At 39.5% G+C, this 21,447-nt stretch overlaps 1 protein-coding gene and 1 long non-coding RNA gene across 9 annotated transcripts in view; one reads left to right on the top strand and one right to left on the bottom strand.

Moving 5' to 3' along the window:
* Positions 1-691: 691 nt before the first annotated feature.
* On the bottom strand, positions 692-16,019 carry LOC140000755 (uncharacterized). Of its 2 annotated transcripts, none has more exons than XR_011805952.1 (3): positions 14,889-16,019; positions 13,366-13,663; positions 692-9,849 (listed from the first exon to the last, which is right to left on the bottom strand). It is a non-coding gene; the product is annotated as an uncharacterized lncRNA (long non-coding RNA). The 2 variants fall into 2 exon arrangements; XR_011805953.1 differs by having other exon boundaries at positions 13,366-13,476; positions 14,889-16,012.
* Positions 16,020-16,289: 270 nt separating this feature from the next.
* The window catches only part of BNC2 (basonuclin zinc finger protein 2), a 381,816-nt gene continuing 376,658 nt past the window's right edge, over positions 16,290-21,447 (top strand). For 4 of the 7 annotated variants that reach the window (XM_038171277.2, XM_038171274.2, XM_038171271.2 and 1 more), the window contains exons 1-2: positions 16,290-16,431; positions 17,144-17,338. In XM_038171277.2, the coding sequence (XP_038027205.1) occupies positions 16,420-16,431; positions 17,144-17,338 (207 nt within the window). In that variant the 5' untranslated portion in view covers positions 16,290-16,419. Of the gene's footprint in view, positions 16,432-17,143; positions 17,339-17,585; positions 17,814-21,447 lie in introns of those variants that run through there. The other 3 variants (XM_072031493.1, XM_038171275.2, XM_038171273.2) reach the window with 2 other exon arrangements.

Genomic DNA, 21,447 nt, shown 5'->3' with positions numbered 1-21,447 from the left:
TCTGCAACCACTCATATTGTCCCTAGTGTTGGCAATTAGCAATCATAGTCTTAATTAGCCTGGCCCACCTGGCTATTTTGCTACTAATATATCAATTAATTCAATTCACATGGAGGAACTTCTGTGTGGTACCATAGCTTAATCACTACTGGTCATCCTTGTATATGACTGTTTACACGCTAAAAAAAAACTTAGTATCCAGGCTGAATTTGTATTCTCTGATGATATGCAGTCTGTCAAGCAGGTACAGAGTGTGGTTAGTATTTTTAATGTATGTAGGGATTTGGCAAAGGCCTCAGCAGAGCACAAAGGAGAAACCTGGGATGTAAGCTATGAACACTTTGGCACACTGAATTGGATATGAATAATACCCATTTTGGGTCTCAGTTTACTAGCCTCCCTCAGGAACCCCTATTACTACTCCATTTGTTAGTTTTTAATATGAGAAATAGAAGCTTCTAAAAGGAGGGTAACTTAGTCATTGGGATCTCTAAGGAGCTGCTTTTTTTTTTTTTTTTTGCTTTTTTTTTTTTTCCCCCTTTTTGTAAGAAAGTCTGCTCTCTTTTGGACTGTTAAGCTATGCAATCTTGTACTTACATCCAAACATGTCCCTTTCTGTCTTCCTCTCTTTACACTGGAAATAGATTGTCTGGCTCTATCTCCTTACTCTCCTTTCCAAGCTAGTGTCAAGAAGAAACAGAAAAAAAAATAAAAAGAAAAAAGTTAGAGGAACAAAAGACATTTTACTGTCTGTCCTTTTCTTTTTCAGCACAATTATATTGATACAGTTGACCACACGACAATAATACTGACTTTTGCAAAATCTGTGTTTGCTTTTTTTTTTCTTCTTTCTGTAATCACTATTGTTTTCCTTACTTCTCCTCCCATGTAAGGTAACAGAGTAACACTTTGGCCCACAAAATTTAGTGAGAAGCAGTCACCCAAAGTGAGGTATCTGCTTTTCTGTACTAACATACTTTAACTTATGGACTCAAAAATGAGTGCAATATTGCTCAAAAGCATGGAAAAACAGCAGCTATGGAGTATTTGAACTGTCAGCCACAGCTACAAGCTGAATGTTTTTCACCATTCCCTGAAAACCTTGGACAAATACCTGAGGAAAAACTTCGTTACCATTTTCTTACCACCTAGTCTTCCTAGAGACTAAAGGTGGGCAAGAAAAACAGTATTTCAGGGCAGGGGAAGCAATGAGAGTAAAGGATGAACTAGAAATTCAGAGGTTTATCAAGACCAGGCTTTTCAGACCAAGAACTTCATAGTCAGCAGGAGTTTACTTCCTCAAGAGTGGAATCAGTTGCACCTTGAGTAGTACAAGCCTGATACTTTATGTCCTCATACCTTTGTCTCTCACAATTTTGCATTGGCATTTGACAGATTACTAATAAGTAAATAATGTAGTAAATTAGCATCATACTTTCCAACACGGGGAGAGAGAAATGATGGAGTGCATTGTCTTAAAACAGGGAGTTTACAACTCATACCCTATGTAGGCACTTCAAAGGAGTGCAGAACAAATCTCACGGGTTTCCTGAGCACCTAGGGTTCCCTCTAAGCTGTATACTCTCTATCTCTCACTATTTCTACAGGCCTCATCTTGTTCTGCCATTACTTGTTGTGTTTGCAGCAGCTCCTTGGTCCCTCTCTGATATTTTTTTTGCTCTAATGTTTAGTGAGCATCTAACTTCTGTAAACACAGCTCCTCTGAGTAACAGACTAAAATTTTCTCCATTTTTTTTTTTTTTTCACGTATGATTTTCATCTAATTACTGATTTCCAACAGTCAGTGACCATACAACTGCCTAACACAGTCTTCTTCCTAGCAGTACTAATCTCTCTTAGCAGTTAACTGAATGCCTCTTGGTAGCTTGATTGTGACTCCTGCCCATTCTTGCTATCTTGCTATGTGATGATATTTCACTTCTGCCTGATAGACTGCTTCCTCCATCCGCTTTGAGATTTGTCACTTCTCTAGCTTCAGCTTTGCTGGATTCTATTCATAATTCTTTTTTTTTTTTAATTATTTTTTATTTTTATTTTTTTTCTAATCACTTGCAGTCTGCTGCCCTGAAGATTTTTCTCTCCCTGAGACTGAGCTCATTATATCTAAATTCTTCCCCATGTTAGTGAATTAGTACTGCCCAGTGCATGGTAAATGCCTTCTCAAAATACTATATGAATGACTTGTTTTCATAAAGGAAGGAAGGAAGTCCTGCAATGATGCAGGAATGTTATTAGAAAACTTTCTTTTGCTGCAAAACTTTGATGCCTTTTCATAGATGGTTACATTCTGAAGTAATCTAAAGTAAATAGAACAAAATCTAAAAAGTTGTAATAATTGATCAGGAGTCTTATTTTCTCTTAAATGCTGGAAAATATTTAGAAATATTCTTCTGTGGAAGAAAGAAAAGCATACACACAGAAAATGAAAAGCCATCTTGGACGTTGTGACCATTTTACTCTGGTATGCAACTGTTGTTGTGTTGTGCATGCTTCTTCTCCAAAGTAAAACATTTTGATTGCTTTTCAGTAGTAATGTTGTATTTAGTTTAATTTTTGTTATTGTTAAAATCTCAAGGTAAATATTTTTTCAATGTATGGAAATGAAATTTAAAAGCTTCGGAGATGGGGTTGGAAGCAAATAGGAGAAAAGGTGTTTGGGGGTAGGTAGAGTTAGACTACAGTGGAAAATAAGAAATATTGTATAAAAACTCGGTAACAAAGATTTGAAAGAGTAAAACATATGACTTAAATTGGGAAAGAAAAAATATGTGTAAATTGCATTCTGGAAAGGATTAATAGAATATATAAGAAGTAGAATGATCATATACTACATTTTACTTGCAAAAATGACATAAAAAGTGAAATATAGGTGTAAATGACAATGTGTATCCATCTCTGTAGTCCATTACAGTTCATATGCAACCTCTTATACTACATTATTTGTTCTACTTATTCAATTATTTTTTCTTTCATTTATTAGAAGACTTCAAGACGTTACTAGGTTGCCTTGCATTGTAATCTCCATTTGCTGGCCTTTACTACAAGCCATTAAGTGGATTTTGTGCACTGAACTTTTTTGTTATATTTCTCACAATACTACCTAAGCAGTGTCTCACAATACTACCTAAGCAGTGTCTCAGCAATATAATTTGTACCTACCATCTCTCGAGTTCTCTTAAACCTCTTCCTAGTAACAGAAAAGTATATATTGGAGTGTTTGGGATATTTCTGTAACTATATAAACATTTACCCTACCATATGTTTACACTTGATGCAGTAAGGTCAGGAAATGCACCTTGTATTTGGAGGAGAAATTGGGTAAGACTTTCACAGAATTCCAAGTCCCAGGAAAGCTTGATCTGTACAAATGAACTGTTTCTTTCCTGTCAAAACTGCATTATTCCAATGGAGTATATTAATGACCACTATCTTCATCTCAGAGCTTTAGCTGAGTGTATATCTCTCTGATCCTGTAAATTGGAAACTTCTTATAATACCTGCTTTACACAGGAGGAACTGAACCACACAAAGACTGTAGCTTTGCTAAGGTCACACAGAGTAGCAAAGAAAGCAGAATTGACACAAGAATTCCTGGGATGCCCCACATTTCTCCCACAAGACATTTCTCCTCTGGTCATTGCTTCTAGTATTTCCTGATTTGCTATGTGTTTCTACTTGTGAATAGCTACTGATAAACAGCACTCCAAAATAAGTGTATTTACTAATGTAACATGCTATGTGAATCATTTTATGTGGCAAACGAGTGCAGTAAATTACTTACTTGTCAGTTTTACTTCATCTAAATACCCCACCCTTTTTCCTTATTTTTAATTCATGTGGGGAAAAATCTATTTAAGAATGAGGAAGACAAGAGAGTGAAAGATAAGTAGCTCATGGGTTAAAGGAGAAGCTGCACTGAATGTTACCAGTATTCGGAGATTATATCATCTAACATGGAAAGCAGAGGAAGAAGTGGAGAGAGTTGAGAATATAGATGTCTGTGGTGACTGGAGAAGATTAGCCAATGATAACATGAGAACTAGAAAAAGGAGAGGAAACATTTAGTTAATTCACTTGGAAGTGTTGGAGCACTATTGAAGACAGAAGGCAAAAAATATTGGGACAAGCAATTCTGTACTCACAGAAGAAAATATGCAGTAACATGAAACTGAGTCAGATTGTCTAGGAGGGCAGCTGTGATGTCAGTGTTATGAAGTATTGGGGGCTGGCTGACTGGTGTCAAAAGGTGCTCTTAATACTGTTTGTTTAATTTAATCCTCAATATACTTTTTGTATGTGGATGACCTGCTAAAGATATGTAAACTCAATTATCAGACTATATCAACATAAAGCTCCATGAATGTTTGAAGGGAAGCTAACTAGTTGCTCTTAGAGCTGGTAGTTCTGAGAGAATTGAAAGCAGTTACTTTTATTCTCTTTGTGTATTCAACAGAATTCTGAGTAAGATCTACTTCCATTATATGCACTTGTATAAATTTTAATAAGGGAAATCAAGGAAAGAATTTGTTTTAATATACGAAGAAAATATGATGATAAAAATATGTAGGGACTGAAATTTCCTTTTAAAGTAAAGAAGGACTCAATCTCAACTTTATTGTGGTCTCTTACACTGGAAGAGTAGCACTACATTTTTGCAAATAAAAATGAATCTATCTTTTGCACTATGATATAGATAAACAATAACAATAAAGTTTAGAATCTTGCTGTTTAGCTCAAGATTACATTGCCTACGCAGTGGACAGAATTAGATAACAAATGGGCATTCTCCACCCTCCTTGGAGACCTGTTTTTTCAAGCACACTCCCAAGTTTTTACCCAAAAGGAAAAAAAAAATAAAGTTAAAAATAATAATCTAGGGTGTCCAAAATAAACTAGTCAGGGTCAGTAATGGCAGCTGTATATCTCTGTAATCATCAATATTTTCCTTCCTAGCTCTCAGCATGGAAACCTTACTGCCAGTAGGACTGATTTTAATGACAAATGATTGAGGGAAGTTCACAAGACACATGAACAGAAATTACCAAGAGGGGATGAAGTATACCCATTGCCTCTTACCTGGTGACTGATGGAATTCTGTGTTAAATCATAGAGTAAAATTATTTAATATTCTCAAACTACATATCAGATTTAACGAACAAATCCAAACTTGCCTTTGTCTGGAGTTTGTTTGTGCTTCCTATGTGGCTTGAAAATTTTCATTCTTGAGTCTCTGTACTAATAAACAATATGCAACCAGTTTTAAATGCTGAACATCTTTTTTTAAATCAAGCTCTGTATCAGATGACCAATACTGTCTGCATAAGACAAATTAATTCATTTTAGTATATCTGTAAGTACTTCAAGTGTTATGTAACTTTGTGTAGCTTTTACCTGAAAGTTGTCTAATTCTGTCCTTTGATTTTATTTTTATTGCTTATATAAACATCTTACTGCAAATAAATACTTTTCTACTCTGAACAGACAGTCCTATGAGTTCTACTGATTTCTAATCTTGGCTGTGATATGAGATGGATTTAATAACTATCACACCGGAGAGATCTCTTATTTCATACTGTAATCACAATCAGTATCTGAAAAATTTTGCAAGAAGACAAAACAATCATCCTGCCCTTAGTCCAAAAATTACTGCTTCCTGAGAATACAGTGATTTAAGAAATCCCCAGTCTGGATATGACTTCAGTATCACATGTTAGTTCTGGGCCAGCCAAATATCTTTGCTGTGGTTAGTGCTCTGCAAGACAGTGCAAAAGACTTGAATTTGATTCCCTGCTTTAGCAAACTAGACCAAACAGCTATGTTCATGCCTGTGTAGCATCTTTCATCCAAGGATCTCTGAAAATGCACAGCAGGAAAATGTTGAACTGCTGCTGTTCTTAGGGTGAAGAGAGAGGTTTACAGAGAAGAGGGTCATGAATGAAATACCAGGAAACCTGAAATAAAATTTTCAAACTTTAGAACATGTCCTTATAGATGATCTGCTTTTTTAAAATGTTAAGTTCTTTTACTAATGTTAAGCTCCAAATTAAGTCAGCTGAGGCTTAGCACCCTCAATGTTATTATCCTGGGTAACTCTTAGAAGCTAGTTTTCAAAGAAGAATGCTTAAGTCCTCACTGATTTGTTGATGAAGCTGAACTGCTCTGTTGCCACGGATGTAGTTCAACCTGAGCTGATAAGCTTTCCAGGACACAGGCTAATTCTGCTCACAGCTAACAGGCTACCTACAGTGGGTTTCAAGAGTAATATAACCAGCATTTATTAGTTTGGATTCTGACCTACTTGATAACATCTGTATGTTTTCGCATCTGAGCTAGATATTTGAATGGCAGAGTCACAACTGCTTGGCTCAGCTGTGCCTTGAAACACATGGCATGGCTTACTGGAACACAGGTGTTTTGATAGTGATAACGTTTATCATAAGTTCAGTAACAGCTTTGGTGAGTATATTTTATATGTTTAAAAACATATGGATAGCAATTAGCTGAAAGAAGTTACAAAAATACTTTGGAGAGTGTTCACATTGCTTTTGCTGAGCTGAACACAGATAAATAGCGATCATTTCAAAGTAATTGGTAATAAGTACATAGAGCAAGAAAAAAAAAAATCAGACTAGCATCCTGGACAGTGATGTAGATGGGGATATCAAATTAGGGTGGAATATAAACTTACTAGGTCAGTATATTTTTGACAAAAAGGCAAATCTCATTTTCAGCCATAATATCAAGAACACTGTTAGTAAAATACAGGAGGTAATTGCTCTGTTGTCTGTGGATCATGTGAGACTTCTGCTAGCAAACTATTTGCAAATCAGTCCAGTGAACTTGGTGACTTTTATGGTAAGTTGAGAAGCACTCAGGGAAAAGGAACAAGAGTGCTAATAATTTTCAGAAATACAACCTCTGAGGAATGTTTGAAGGAAAAGGCATTGTTTGGTCTATGGGAGAGGTGGAAGAAGGACAAAATAAAGATCTTCCAGTGCTGAAAAGTCTGCTATGTGGTCTGTCTAGGATAGGACAAGAATGAATCAATTTATTTACAGGGAAAAGTACTTTGTTTAGCCATAGGAAAAAAAGTAAAATTAAAGATAACGAGCTACTGGAAGAGGTCACTTATTGAGGATACAGGAAGATTTTTTAAAAAATTCTGGATAGCTTTTAGAGATGCTCTCAGAATGTCTATTATCCTGTCTCAAAGCTGATTAGATGTCCTGAGGTTTAATCCAGATCCAAACATGTGCAATTCCATGAATTAAAGGTGACATACAGACTGCACAGGTCTGGTTTAAAGTGAAGTAGCATATCTCTGGCATATGGTGGTGATGCTGGCAGAAAATGGGTGGAGAGCAGCCCTGAGGAGAAGGACCTTGGGGTGTTGGTTGATGAGAAGCTCAACATGAGCCAGCAATGTGTGCCTGCAGCTCAAAAAGCCAACCATATCCTGGACTGCATCAAAAGAAGAGTGGCTAATGGATCGAGGGAGGTGATTCTCCCCATCTACTCTGCTCTCGTGAGACGTCACCTAGCACTGCATTCAGCTCTGGGACCCCCAGCACAAGAAAGATGTGAACATCTTAGAGCGAGTCCAGAGAAGGTCCATGAGGATGATCATGTGGCTGGAGCACCTCTCCGATGAAGAAAGGCTTAGAGAGTGGGATTGTTCAGCCTAGAGAAGAGGAGGCCAGGGAGACCTTACATCAGCCTTCATGTACCTAAAGGAGGCCTGCAAGAGAGCTGGGGAGGGACTCTTTGCCAAGGACTGTAGTGATAGGACAAGGGGTAATGGTTAAACTAAAAGAGGGTAGGTTTAGATTAGATATGAGGAGGAAATTCTTTCCTATGGGGGTGGTGAGGCACTGGCACAGGATGCCCAGAGAAGCTGTGGAAGCCCCATCCCTGTAGGTGTTCAAGGACAGGCTGAATGTGGCTTTGAGCAACCTGATCTAGTGGGTGGCATCCATGACCATGGCAGGGGGTTGGAACTAGATGGTCTTTAAGGTTCCTTCCAACCCAATTATTCTGTGATTATATGCTTAATGGTTTCTTTCTCTTGTTCACCTCCACAATAACTGGTTTTCATTTAAAAGGTACAATACTATTAATCTGTTGCTACTTTACATTGACTTATTTAGTTTTCCTGGTAATACTGATTAAATTTAGAGCCTAAATTATTGGCCTAGCCTTTACAATAATACTATGAAGTGTTTTAAAGGCTGGAAGTAAATAAAATTGGTTCTGAATAAGGCAAAGACAGACTGAAACACTGTAAGAGCTAGGATTGGCCCATTATGTATTTGTTTTGATGCCTCTCTGTTACAAAATGAGGTATTCTTAGCTAGTTGCTCTCTTGATGAACAGCATTTTCCTCTGGAGCCTGGAAAAATGTATCCATTGGTATGCTTCTACAACAGATTTCCTGAATAAATGCCTACTAAAACTATGCATGGAGGACCAGATGTCTATGTGTTTCCTCTGCATAAATGTAGCACTCCAATTAAAGATCATCCTTCCTTTCATACATAGGATTTCTTTTAGCCCAAATTTTTTAGTAGTGATTTCAATTCTAACAACATCTTTTACAAAGCACTAAGCTAATGTTTGTGTGTGCGAATATTTGGCCATTAAAAGAATAAGAATACATACACATCAGCACACACACACACACACAAAATATATATATATATATATATATGTATATGTAGGGAAGAACTTTTTGTCTTTTAAGTGAAGTAAGTGAAATTGTTTAGAAAATGCAAAAAGTAGCTATCCAGCTTCTTTATAAAAGTGTGATTTGGACTGCATTGCAACCATTCTTTAAACTGTTTTTGGTGGGGAGAAGAAAACATTTTGAAATCCCAACCTATTCTGTATTATTAAAGACTGAAACAGGAAATAGCAATAATGTTATGGGAGGCACTGACAATAAACCTTAGATTCATGTACTCTCCGCACCACCAAAAACCCACAAGACTGTAGCTGCTAGGCATATGTGCCTGAAGATTCAGTTAATTCTGTGACTATTAAGTTGTAGACTATGGAGTAGTAAAACTACTATTTCAAGTTCAAATATTTTATTTGCTTGTAATGGCATTGAACTAAAGATGCCAAATAACTGCTGCTGACATCTTGATTTTGTAACAGTTGTCATAGTTCTTCTCCTAGCTCGTGGCATTTCTTCTTTAGTAGTAATATATTTACTTTGCTATCACTGCAATACCCATTAATTGGCAGTAACAAGTCAGGCAGAAGAAGCCTGACCTCGTCACACTGATCTGTGGTACAAGGTTGCCGCCTTAGTCTAGGACAGGTTTTAAAGCTGTTTTTCAGAGCACGACAATTATTTTTTATTATATGATTTCTACTATGTTGCAGTAACAATTATAATTCAGCTTTGAAGTTTCTCAGTGCTAGAACAAATGAAACGATGGAGTTGAGATCATAAAGGCAATCTTTTTTTTTTTTTTTTTTCCAGAGTACTGTCAACAATTTTACTTATATATATCAAGGATAAATTCATTTTTGGCTTATACACAGTGTATTATTGGTTTGCAGAAGTCATGGGCCAGAGGATACTTGCATATGCAAATGTTCCAGGTACACCAAGAAATTGGAAATAGTCAAATTAAAATGCTCACCATATAGAGGATAATTTTACAAATTACAAAGAGATAAGCAGTGGCCACAGACTCTGTGCCACAGTTTAAGAATAGGCAGCCTTCCTGGGACAGTATTTCACAAACCACTCTTCAAGTGGCAGCTTCCTTTTTTCTTCTTTTGAGCCATTGCTCCATCTTCCCCACATATAGCTCTGCTCTAATTGAGAGAGGTATTTCATGACAGCATTAGTATGGTGGATTTCAGAAGCTCCCATATTTGTGACTTAACTTTCAAAGTAGAAAGTCACATTTTCTATCCTTGAAATCAAATATAATTAATGACTCTCCAGCCCTACAAAATGGAAACTCACTAACCAGAAGAGTTATGAATGCTGGAAGATCAACATTTGAACTTTGAATCTGAAACATTTTTAAGTTTTTAAAAGAACCCTTTAGCCATCAGTTCATTATTCCCCTTATTCTCCTTTTCCATTCACATATACATGGAATAAATCCCTTTCACTCATTGCATATATTTCTGTATATATATATATACATACACAGGTGGGGTCAATTCAGTATTTTTAATTTGGAAAATACAACCAGGTCTACCACAGACTCGGATAGATTGGTCCAAGATCCAAGAACAACTCTTTGGATCTGAAATCAGAATAACAAAGTGGGGCACTCAAAGGAGAGCATGAAAATTCAGAGCTCTACCTTGATACAACAGTCAATTCCAAACATTATTTCACTTATGATCCAGTGTGAGCAGTCCATGAAAGAAAAAGTACTTTTAAAAGGAAAGTAGTTTTTGGACATTGTATTTACATTTCTGACTTATATCAGGTTCCAGATGATAACCAATGCCTACAATAAAGTCTAACCCTGTCTATACATTGTGTCCTTGGTCACAACATGTAGATGACCTCAGCAAAGTAGTTGTACTAAAGAGCAGTACGAATACTTGGCATTCTAACTAGATCTTTGCATAACGGTTTAGAATCAAGTTCAAGTTCAAATAAGACTGATTAAGCTCCTGCAGTTAAGAGTAGCTGAATTATCTGCTAGGAGAGATCAAAATCTAAAACATTAGGTCATTGGAAAAAAGACAAGAATTAGGTTCTCAATACTTCTTTTCTTTCTCTTAACATAAAGATCCAATGGTGTTTTAATATCTGAAGCAATTATAAAAGAGAGAGAAAATGAATAAGGAAGTTATGATGCATGAGGAATCATTATGACAGTTTATTTAAAGCCAATTTTAACATTCTGTACTGAATTCAGCTTAGCTTGCCACATCCGCTTTAAGTATCCTTTAAGCAAGGTGTAAATAGGAGAAAAATTATTCTGGTAAAAGTAGGGAACTCTTAGCAGTCATCTTTTGAGAATGGACATGACAGATTTTGTGACTTGCCTTGCAGTATTACATTCGACACTTTTGTTGCTTTTAAGATACTGAGTCACCAACTAGTATCAGCTCTGACTGGGGCATTTTATTTGTTAGGACTCATTTATTAGAGCAATTTAAGTGCACAAATGTTCATTGCAAGATACCATGATAAAAGAAGCAAAATCCCATTAACAATTAAAGTTCAAGACTGAAGCAGTTAAACTGGATTTTAAAAGAGAGAGAGAGAGAGACTTTCCCATCATGCTTCCAACTAACTCTCCAAGGCAATCACTTCTGACTGTAATAGTATAAGGAAAACAAATGGCAGCACACTAAGAGAACTGCAAAACACTGAGATGCACTGGGGAAAAATATCCTCAAGTGTTATATGAGATAAGCTGAGACATATTCCAGAATGCATATAGTACACTACATGTGGTCTCTGACTAGCAATTACCAAGCTATAGAAAAAAAAAGTGATGGACAGAGATTGAAATTGACAACAAAAGAAGAAACTTCAATCTAGAGATGTCTTAAGTGTCAAAGTGTGTACTCATTGGAGAAAGGATGACCAAAGAACTAGCAAATAGATCCAAAATATATATTTTGACTTCTTTTTTTTTTTTTTTTTTTCAAGCAAGTTGCTGAAACTTCTTGTACCTTGTTCTCTTCATCTCTAAAGTGTGTTAAACTGTTTTTGTTCTTTGCTCATGTTTAAAACCATCTAAAGTCCCTTTCAAAAACTGTTGTAGAGCTAAAAAGAAACATCTGTATCTATTGTTTTTCATATAGAAAAGTATTTGAGCTTAGTTGCGCTTACATAGTACTGGAAGCGTATTTGTCTTTAAGACCATCTTCTAATGCATCTGGGAAAGTTTGGATTAAATCAAACTGTGTGGTAGCAACTTCTCAAAGAGAGTTAAAAGAGACTGGGTACAGAGAATATTGTACTATAATAATAATAATAATAATAATAATAATAATAATAATAATAATAATAATAATAATAATAATAATAATAATAAAAGATGGCCATGCTGCCAACAACTTTTTTACATCTCCATAACCCACCATTACGGAGAGTTTCTAGCAATATTTAAACTACAAGACTTGGAATCACCTTCAGTATGTTGGTGCAAATCAGATAGATTTGACATACTTTCATGAACATCATAGTGAATTTTGCCAGTTGGTTAAGAAATGTAGGGTTTACACAGTTATACGTTCAGAAGTAAAGGAATGTTATCACTAGTAATGTCTACACAACATTAATTCAGCCTATCCATGTGATGAGCACACAGTGTCTGAAATTACATGATCACATGCTGTTTTCTCCCTACAAGATCTGTTCATATAAAATACACAGAATGGGGGATATTCTCTAAATGAAAATGAGTGTCTGTATAGCAAATGAAGCTTATTTCTCCAGATTCCTTCTTAATCTACTGCAGAAACGTTAAGGTGTGCGATGAGTGAGACAGGAAGAGAAAGAGACCAGACCCACAGTTAAAGCAGACGAAGCAGTTAAATTCCATACTAGTGAATTAGATTCTACCTGTCTTGAGCTCCCACGCAATCCTAGGCAACTGCCCAGATTTAACTTTAAACAAAATTTTTACAGTCAGTCACTAGTTTTTCACCTCTCATCTCCAGTTTTCATGGTTCACAGCTAAGTTTAGCTGAAATAGTGCAGAAGTAGTAAAAAGTACACCTTTGATGCACTGCCTACATCAGGTCAAATATCAAACTGCTGCTTTAAAATAGTAGGAAATACAGTTTCCCAGGGAAAGAATTAGGCCTTTGTCAAAATAAATGCACAGATATTATTTCCTAATTAAATTACTAAAAAAGGTTGAAGTTCTACCAAAAAATGTCATAATCTGATAGATTTACTAGCATGAAAACTCAAATAAAAGGAAGTTTAAAAAGGGGGAAAAAAGGACAAAAGGGAAAAGAGAAATCTCTGATAGGAAGTAAGAGCCTACCATTTGTGTAAATCATGCAATAAGCCATTCTACATATTGTAGAGTAATAGTCAGCATAGGAACTTAATATAAATGTTGGATATGCATGTTGGCTACAGCTATATTTCTGAATAAAATGAATAGCCAGATTAAGACTTTATAATGACATTGGTCTAAAATATTCATGGCTATTTTTATGCTGAATTGAATTGTTTTCCCCTTTAATAGTTGTGGATTACAGAAAATAAAGAAGGTTTTATATTCAGGACTGGACATCATTTTTCCCTTGGAGTTTTTTTTTTTTTTTTTTCCTGCTACGAAACTGCTTTTCATTTACATTTCAGTACCAGTTTTCTCTGGAAGCATTCTTCCTCACCTCACTACCCATCAGTGGTGGATTTCAGTTTGACGTGTGTACACTCATGGTGTACTGGTGTCCTGTGTTCCACTTCTTCTCTGCTGGTTGGGCACATCATGTGGGCTGCACCTGCAGGTTTGCAGGATGTGCAGAAGATTCATGTGAACCATAAATTAATTCAGTAAGGAGGAAGATTAAGACAGCAGAAAAATACCATACTCTGGAGACATTACAATTTAGATGACTTATACTTCCATTCCTCTCGAGCTGCAGTTCCTACTCAGACTATAGTAAACCTGCATCTCAGTGCTCAGATCTGGAAGGTCAAAATAAAAATGAAGAAAAATATTTTACGAAATAACTTGGTTTATGTTAATTAATCTCAAACCAGTGACTACTATTCTTTATGGTGGTTACAACTGGTTTTGAAGGAAAACTACAGTGAAAAAGTATTTGCTGTATAGGATAGATATTATTGATGAAGCTGAAACTGTTACTCAGTGCTATCTTCACTAACAAACATCTTTGGTCTAAAAAGCAAGGAAAATGTTAACTGTTGCCTTTCCTCTCTTAAACCTTACATATGATCTGCCAAATTTAGGATAATTAGACACTTTCAGAAGTCATGAGACAGCCTATGACACAGCTTGGGTCTTTACAAAGTCTTACGAGATGTTCACTGAACTACAAGAAAAGATACCTCATCGTTGCCTGTAAAATCTATCATGTGTGCTGAACTCTCAGTAAGCACAGCAATATAAAGAAAGAAAAGTCACTGTGCAGGTGGATGGCATATATTAACAAGGGCCTCATCTTCCTAGGATTATCTCAGGATACCACATAGTGGGTAAATCTGAGTAGGAACTGAGTGCAAATTCCAAACACTGTTGTCTGTGTGACTGAAAATATAATTCCAAAAGATGCAAACTTTCTGGAAAGCTTGCAGCTTGTTCAGTCTGAAGTCTAATGATGATGTATATTCAAATGTCACCGGTTAGCTATTGTGCTGCTGATCCTTTGAGCAGAAATGTCTTATTCCACAGTGTTTATCCTGTAATCCCATACTGTCAACCCAAGAATCAGAACTCCCAACAGCCAACTTGCCTCCAGCTATTTTATCTCCTCAGCAGCTTTCAAGAGGCTGTAATATACTGTCAATACAAAAGCCACTGGCTTATTGACGGGTGGAGGGGAAAAAAAGGGAGATTTAAAAAAGCTGCATTAAATACCAAGCAAGGTAGCACAGGAACTACTTAATGGATTATTACTAGTTTTCATATGAAATGACCCAAAATATTTTAAAATAAAATAAGTGGAAGCTATTAATTATTGTGTTAAACTTACTAGGTTCTTCATTTGAGATGATAGGTCAGCACTTAGATCAAATTTTTAGTGTGTAATATAGGTTATGATCACTGTAATCTATGGGTTTAAGGAACATAGGAATATCTGGACCAAATGCCTAACCCCTGTTTAAGGAATCTCACTTTTCCAAGGTAATACAGGAAATTTGTTTCAAATTCAGTTGTCTGTTTGCTTACCTACTGTAAGCCCTTTCTTTCACAAAGCTGTAGGTCGTTGTAGCCTTGATTCTCTTCTCTGAAACTATGCAGTAAAGACCAGCCTTGTACAGGGCACGGCATATCTTTATGGTGGCAGGTGACCATTCCTTCCGAGAAGGTTACAGCTTTCTATTTTTAATCTGCATCAAGCTGCTTTGGACCCGCTTTCATGTGAGGAGACACGCATGTGAACTTGTCAAGGCTTTAACCACTAGGGGGCTGTGTGAACACAATGTTTTGGGTAGTTCTTGGCCCTTCACTGGTTCAAAAGGGCAAATGCGTTTTAATGTACAATAAAATGTGACTTTGAAATAATGAACTAGGTTTTACTTATCTCTCCCCTTTGATAGAAAATGTGTCAAGTCGTGGCTTTAAAAGTCCTGTGATTTTTTATTTTTTTTTTTAGAATGTTCATAAATGACTCAAAAGTTTACTTGGTCATATGTACTCCTATAAAACAAAAAACCTTTTGAATCGTTGTCTGAGCCTGAAACACGCTCTCTACAGCTCAAGGCTCAAAACTAATCCTAAAATGTGGGCACTGTAAGACCCGTCCACCAGCTGATGTGTGTGGTACGCCTGATGAAGATATCTGGGTAAAACCCAGGGAACAGAACCAGCTTTCAGAGATAATCTTGGGATACATCCAGCCGGTCGTTGTGAAAACCGACTTTTGGAGGCAATATAGGTCAGCTCCCCTCCCCTCTTATGGCAGGCATAGGAAATGCAGAAACGACGAGGACGGGCTGCAAAGCCTCGTGTCTCGGCACCTCCCGGCGGTGTGCCGCACAGCCCCAGGCTGCTGCCCGGCTCCCCTGCCTGACCCCGCTCCTGGTCAGCGCCTTCTGGGGCAGCGCTGTCGCAGGATCCCGCCCCCACCCCGCGTTCGCACGGACCCCGCGGGGCGAGGGGCGCCGCTCCTGACCCCCGCCCTCAGCGCCCTGACGGGGCAGCCCAGGAGGGGGCCCGGGGGCAGCCCCCTCAGCCGCCGTTTCCCGGGGGGGGGGTGGGCGGCACGAACCAGCGCCTAACGCCGAGTAACGGCGCTAACGGCGCGGCGCCGGCCGCTGCGCTACGTGTGCGGCTCGCGGGCGGGCAGCGGCGCTCCACGCCCGCTCCCCCCCACCCCGCACCCCCCCGTCCTCTCCTCCTCTCCGCCCCGTCCCGTGCGCGCTCCCGCCGCGCGTGTGCGCGCCCCGTGGCGGGCGAGGGCCGCGTTCGGGCGCGCTTGGCGCGGCGCAGGCAGGGGCAGAGGCACTGATGTGACTTCTGGGTCTGTTCCCTGCGAGCGGACACAACCGTGACGGCTCACCTCCTCCTCCCTCCTCCCCTCCTCCCGGCACACACACACACACGCACACACACGCGCGCGCTTACAGAACCGAAAAAAAAAAAAAAAAAAAAAAAAAAAAGCCACCCTTCCTTTCACAATTTTTTTATCCCTCAGATCCCCGCACCGCGCTGTGCTGCAGCCGCCGCCGCCGCCGCCAGCGCCGAGCCCCGGGAGCTGATGGAGCAATGGGTGGGGAGCGCTGAAAGCGGCCGGGCGAGAGAGAAAACTTTGCGCCTTGCCTAACTTTCCGCCTCCCTGCTAACGCTCTCCCCGCGGCTCTCTTCCCCGCCGCGTCCCTCTCCGCCCTCCACCACCTTCCTCCTCCTCCTCCTCCTCCTCGCCGCCTTCTCCCCGCCGGGGCCGGCCGGCGAGGCAGGGGGAAGCGTGCGAGGAGAGGGGCGCCCCGGCCCCGCGCTGGCCTCCGAGGTGTCGGCGGGCGCCGGGCGGCTCTGACAGCTCGGCCCCGGCAGGGCGAGCCTCGGGGCGGGGGGACGGGGCCTCAGCGAGCCGTGCCCGGAGCCCCCGGGCACCGCGGGGCCCCCTCGGCCCCCCCTTTCCCCCCCCCAGCCGCCTCCCCTTCCCCTGCCCCAGCCGAACGGCCCCGCACCACCAGACCAACCTGTGGAGGCTCTGACCCCAACCTGGGTCCCTCCTCCCATCACTTCCAGCGCTCCGCTGAAAGCTGTTTTCCCTTCCTTTCCCTCCGCTGCTCGGGCTGAACTTTGGGGGCTGAAGTTTTGGAAGAGTCAGAGGGAGAGAGGGAGAGGCGAGAGGAGAGGCTCTAGCTACTGCTGCTGCTGTGCTTTTTTTTTTTTTTTTTTTTTGGGGGGGGGGAAACAAACAAACAAACAAACAACAAACTATCGTTTTTTTGTTTTTGAATTCTCGCTGTGTTTTTTAGTTCAAACCACCTGAAGCTGTGAGGGCGAGAAAGAGAGAGGAAAGTGGGGAGGACGAAGGGGAGGAAGGAGAGACGGAGAGAGGGCAAAGAGAGAGAGGCGCTGAGAGCCCAGAGGCAGCAGGAAGGGTGCAGGCACTGCCGCTGAGAGGAGATCGAGAGACAGGGGGTGCACTTGACAACCAGCATGCAGAGATGGTAAGAAGTTTCCAGCAGCCTTTCGTTTTCATTCTAGCCTTTACTTCGGTTTGATTTGATTAATAAATCGTGCAGCAACACAAGCAGCCCTGCTCGCTATCCGGTGTGTTTCAGCCTTCAAATAAACAAGCAGCTGGGCAGGCGAAGGAGGGGGGCAATAAATAAATAAATCAGCCTCGTGCTGCTTGGATTGGGGGAAAAAATGACTAAGAGGCTGTGCTAAACTTTCAGTGAGTTTGGGGGTTGAAACGGGATGGCCACATGCTTTTTTACCGCCTCCTTCTCTCCACTAAAGACGAGGGGATAGTGTGTGTGTTTTTTTTTCTTTCTTTTTTTTTTTTTTTTTTAAAGTGTGTGTCTATGGAGGGAGGGAGAGCGAAGGTGGAGTGGGGTCGAATTGGACATACGGTGGTCTGATCTTTTTTGGACACCACCTCCTGCTCGGAAACGAGTAAGGTTTGCACACAACGTGAAGGTAACCTCTGCGAGTGGGGGAAGGAGCTGTGTGTTCGCGTGTGAAACAGCGCCTGAGGCAGGGAGACAGAAGTGTAAATCCACCTTCCCTCCGTAACTCTTTTCTTTTTGTTGTGCATGTGCTTGCAGTTTGCACCTCTCCAATCAGCGATTGTTAACAGGACTGGTAGAGCTGTGTGGATGCGCTGGCTGTAGGAGGGAGGGGGGAGCCCCAAAAGCCAACTTTGAGCAAGTTCTTGCCGCGTGTTTCATGTGCTGTGCAATCGCACATCTCTTTTTACAGCAGGCTTTTTGCAACGCACGGTTTGGGTTTCCACCGCCTCTTAATTAAAAATAATAATAATAATAATAATAAAAAATCGAAACGACCAAGGACCTCGTTTGGCTGAAGTCCTCTTGTCCGGGCTTTGATGTGAAGATAGGTTAAACAGCTGCGAAGAACAAACATGTCCAAAGAGCCGTGACTGCTCGTACACGCGTAATGCTCACTGCTCGCCTTAGTGAGTGGACCGACCTCAGTCGGTGATGAGCAGCGCTCAACCCATACTCACCGAAGTAGTGTATTTTCAGATGCAGCTTGATTACTTCCTTGCTTTCCATCAGCTTTTGCCACCTCACCCCAGGGTTGGTGTATGTTTGTCTGGTGTGCCTTGCATATACATATGCTGGCGCGCGCACACATGCCTACACGTACATATATGTGTGTGTTTACACACATAGATGCATGTATACACATGGCACTCGGACTATAGGTACAGTGTATCTCTCTGTGTGAGTGAAGGGAGAGCTTGAGATGGAGGGTTTGTGTTTTTCCCTTCTCTCCCTTACATGACATGTCTTGTTTCAGTGATCAAAGCCACAATTGGAGTGTAGGAGATGCAACTGTCAAATGTAGGCAACAATAAAAAAAAAAAAAAAAAAAAAAAAGGAAAAAAAAAAGGGAGGGGGAAAGAGCAGCATGTGCCTAGGACTGTGGTTACAGTAACGCTGACAGAAATTAAAGTGGTTTTGAAAGCAGCATGCGATTTATGATGGTTCCCATTTACCCTAGAGTCAAGCTGTTGTAAAATTGATGCACAAAAGACATCATGTAATAATCTGGTGTACCCAGGATTAAAGTGGCAATGAGTGTCTTTTTGTGTGTGTGTCTGGCTGACAGTAACAATGGTTTGAAGCAATTTTTAAATAAGAAGTCAGAGCAGAATATTACATATTTCTTTTCTCAACCTGTATGTAAGCCATGCATAGCTGTTGCTGAAATATTTTTAAGTGGAAGCAGACTTTCATTTCTCGTTATCTTCCATTTCGTATCTGTATTAAAGCCCACCTCCGTGGACAGGAATTTTAAAATGGGGTAGCATTTTTTGTCATATATTCGGAGTACAAATACTTGCAGTGCAGTTACTGAGTTCATGTCAGACAGTACCATTTGATAAGCCTGGTTAGCAGATCTGCACAAGAATACCAAGTTCCTGTAAAAGTATGTGGAACGTTCCTTGCCCTTAAAAACGACAGGAATTTTTAATCTGAAATTTAATGGGGCATATGAGCTGTCTGATACACTGCAGTTTCATTTTAAGCTGCCCATTATTAATGAACCATCTAGCCGTATGTGTGTTCTGCCTTAAATTCCTAAAGCACAAGAATTTTAAAATTCATGTATTTATGTAATTAAATATTTCAAATGATCTGTCGTTGCCTGATTCAGATGCAGGAAAATCTAAATGTAAATTGCACGCTAATTTGTTACAAGCAAATTTTGAAACTCCTTGTAAAACTTGGGAGTGTGAAAGTGTCCCTTAAGCACACACATCTTATATACATAATAGGAGAACCTTGCCTTGGTACATTATTTTGTGAAAATGCAACACTGACATTTTAGGGGAGCAAACTCTGCAGGTTCCTATTTTTAAGAACACTGTATTTTTGTTATTGAGGTATCTGTGAAAGACAGACATGTGATTACATTAAACAAAGTAAAGGAACAGACAAAAGCAGAGATGACGGTTGCTATATTAAAATGTAAGTGTTACAGTTTGAATTTTCTAGTGAGTTTTTGAGTTCAGTGCTTTACATAACATTTTGTCCTAATCTTGCTTGCTGTCAGAGATGTTTCATGGTTGTGCAATTGCTGCAGTCAAGAATGCCAATTTGCATTCCAGGAGTGTCATTTGATTACTTTTATCTGCACAGCTCGAAGACCAGCCCAGACCTCTCATTTCATCTTGCCATGTCACGAGTCAGTGCTGTGTCGTCTTTTCAAAAATCTGCCTGATTTAGACAAGAAAGAAAAGTACTTTCATGTTGCAGCCGCAGTCCCCTGCTAACTTGTCAGCAGCAGGATATGATTCACTTGGGCCCAGAAGAATGGTACAGAGACGAGGGTTAGGCAGTTCAATAAACCCATGGACAGGTAGTGTGTGACGTCCCAAGAGAGCTTAAGTTAATGAAGAACAGGTCTGCTTAGTTCTTCACACTCTGACCTGGTGCTGTCCCCACAGTTTTCTCATTTGATCTTTCCCAGCAAATTGATCTTTTCTAGTACTTTTTTGCCTTCCAAGTTAGTCCTTGTGGGACTGAAATTAGCAGAGCAACTTAAGTTGGATAATACAGCTGTTCAGAAAAGAAGAAATTGGACACTAGCTCATAAAGGGGGGAGGGGAAAGTAAGCTATTCTTTCTGTTAACTGAGTTTTCCTTTTTTGTTTTTCCTAGTTTTATTTTAGAAAACTTCACAATAGCCATATTACTTTTGAAGTCTGCTTTCTTTCTTATTTATAGGCTGTATGGATGGTCCATTGCATGCTGCATTAAATGTGTATCCTTTAAATAAAACAAACATGCTTGCAGCGTAGACTGCAGGTTTGCTTTGGTATTTGTCAGTTGAACTTGCTTGTTAGAAATGATTTGCTAGTCTGTAATGAGGCTTTTACAGTTGTCGTAAGACATTTTAAATATCAATTGCACATGCCAACTACATTATTTATAGCCTGCTAAATAACTGTAATTCCATAGTATCTAATACTGAAATGCAGTGGAGATTAAACAATAAAAGCCATTACAAATGGTATGTGTAAATATTATGGTAGGTGAAAATACAGTCAGCAAATTACCACTGGCATTACTGGTTTTCTGGAAAACCAGTGTATACAAACAAATTGGTTTTGAACTAAGACACTCTGTACTTGAAATCTGTGTTCTAAAATGGAACTGTAGTATTAGTTGTCATTCCTTTACATTATTTTGCACTTAGTAGTTGAAAAGTGCAGTGGAGGTGCACTCGAGTATGTGTCTGTAGGCGTGTGTGTGTGTGTTTAAATACATACATGGCTAGCTTGTCAAACAATGTAAGATTTCAAACTGGAATTTTGTAAATAAAGTGTAAGTTGGAAATGATTAAGAGGGTCTTTAGTATGCTCCACAATAATAAGCAGTATTTAACTTTATGTATTTCATAGCAGATGTTCTCACATATTATCCATGTCCTTTCGAGTTGTAGAATTGAAAACTGCTGAATGAAAAGAACACTTATTATGTAAGGGAAATAATACTCTTGCTCCTTTTTAGTATTGCTTTTGAAAATGGGAAGGAACTGTAAAGGGTCATTGGTTAGTTTAGCTCATCTGCAGAGCTAGA

The sequence above is a fragment of the Anas platyrhynchos genome, chromosome Z (assembly GCF_047663525.1).
Source record: "Anas platyrhynchos isolate ZD024472 breed Pekin duck chromosome Z, IASCAAS_PekinDuck_T2T, whole genome shotgun sequence".
NCBI classification, from domain to species: Eukaryota; Metazoa; Chordata; class Aves; order Anseriformes; family Anatidae; genus Anas; species Anas platyrhynchos.
The sequence above is the reverse complement of the archived record's forward strand: the minus strand, read 5'-3'. Positions and strand labels throughout refer to the sequence as shown.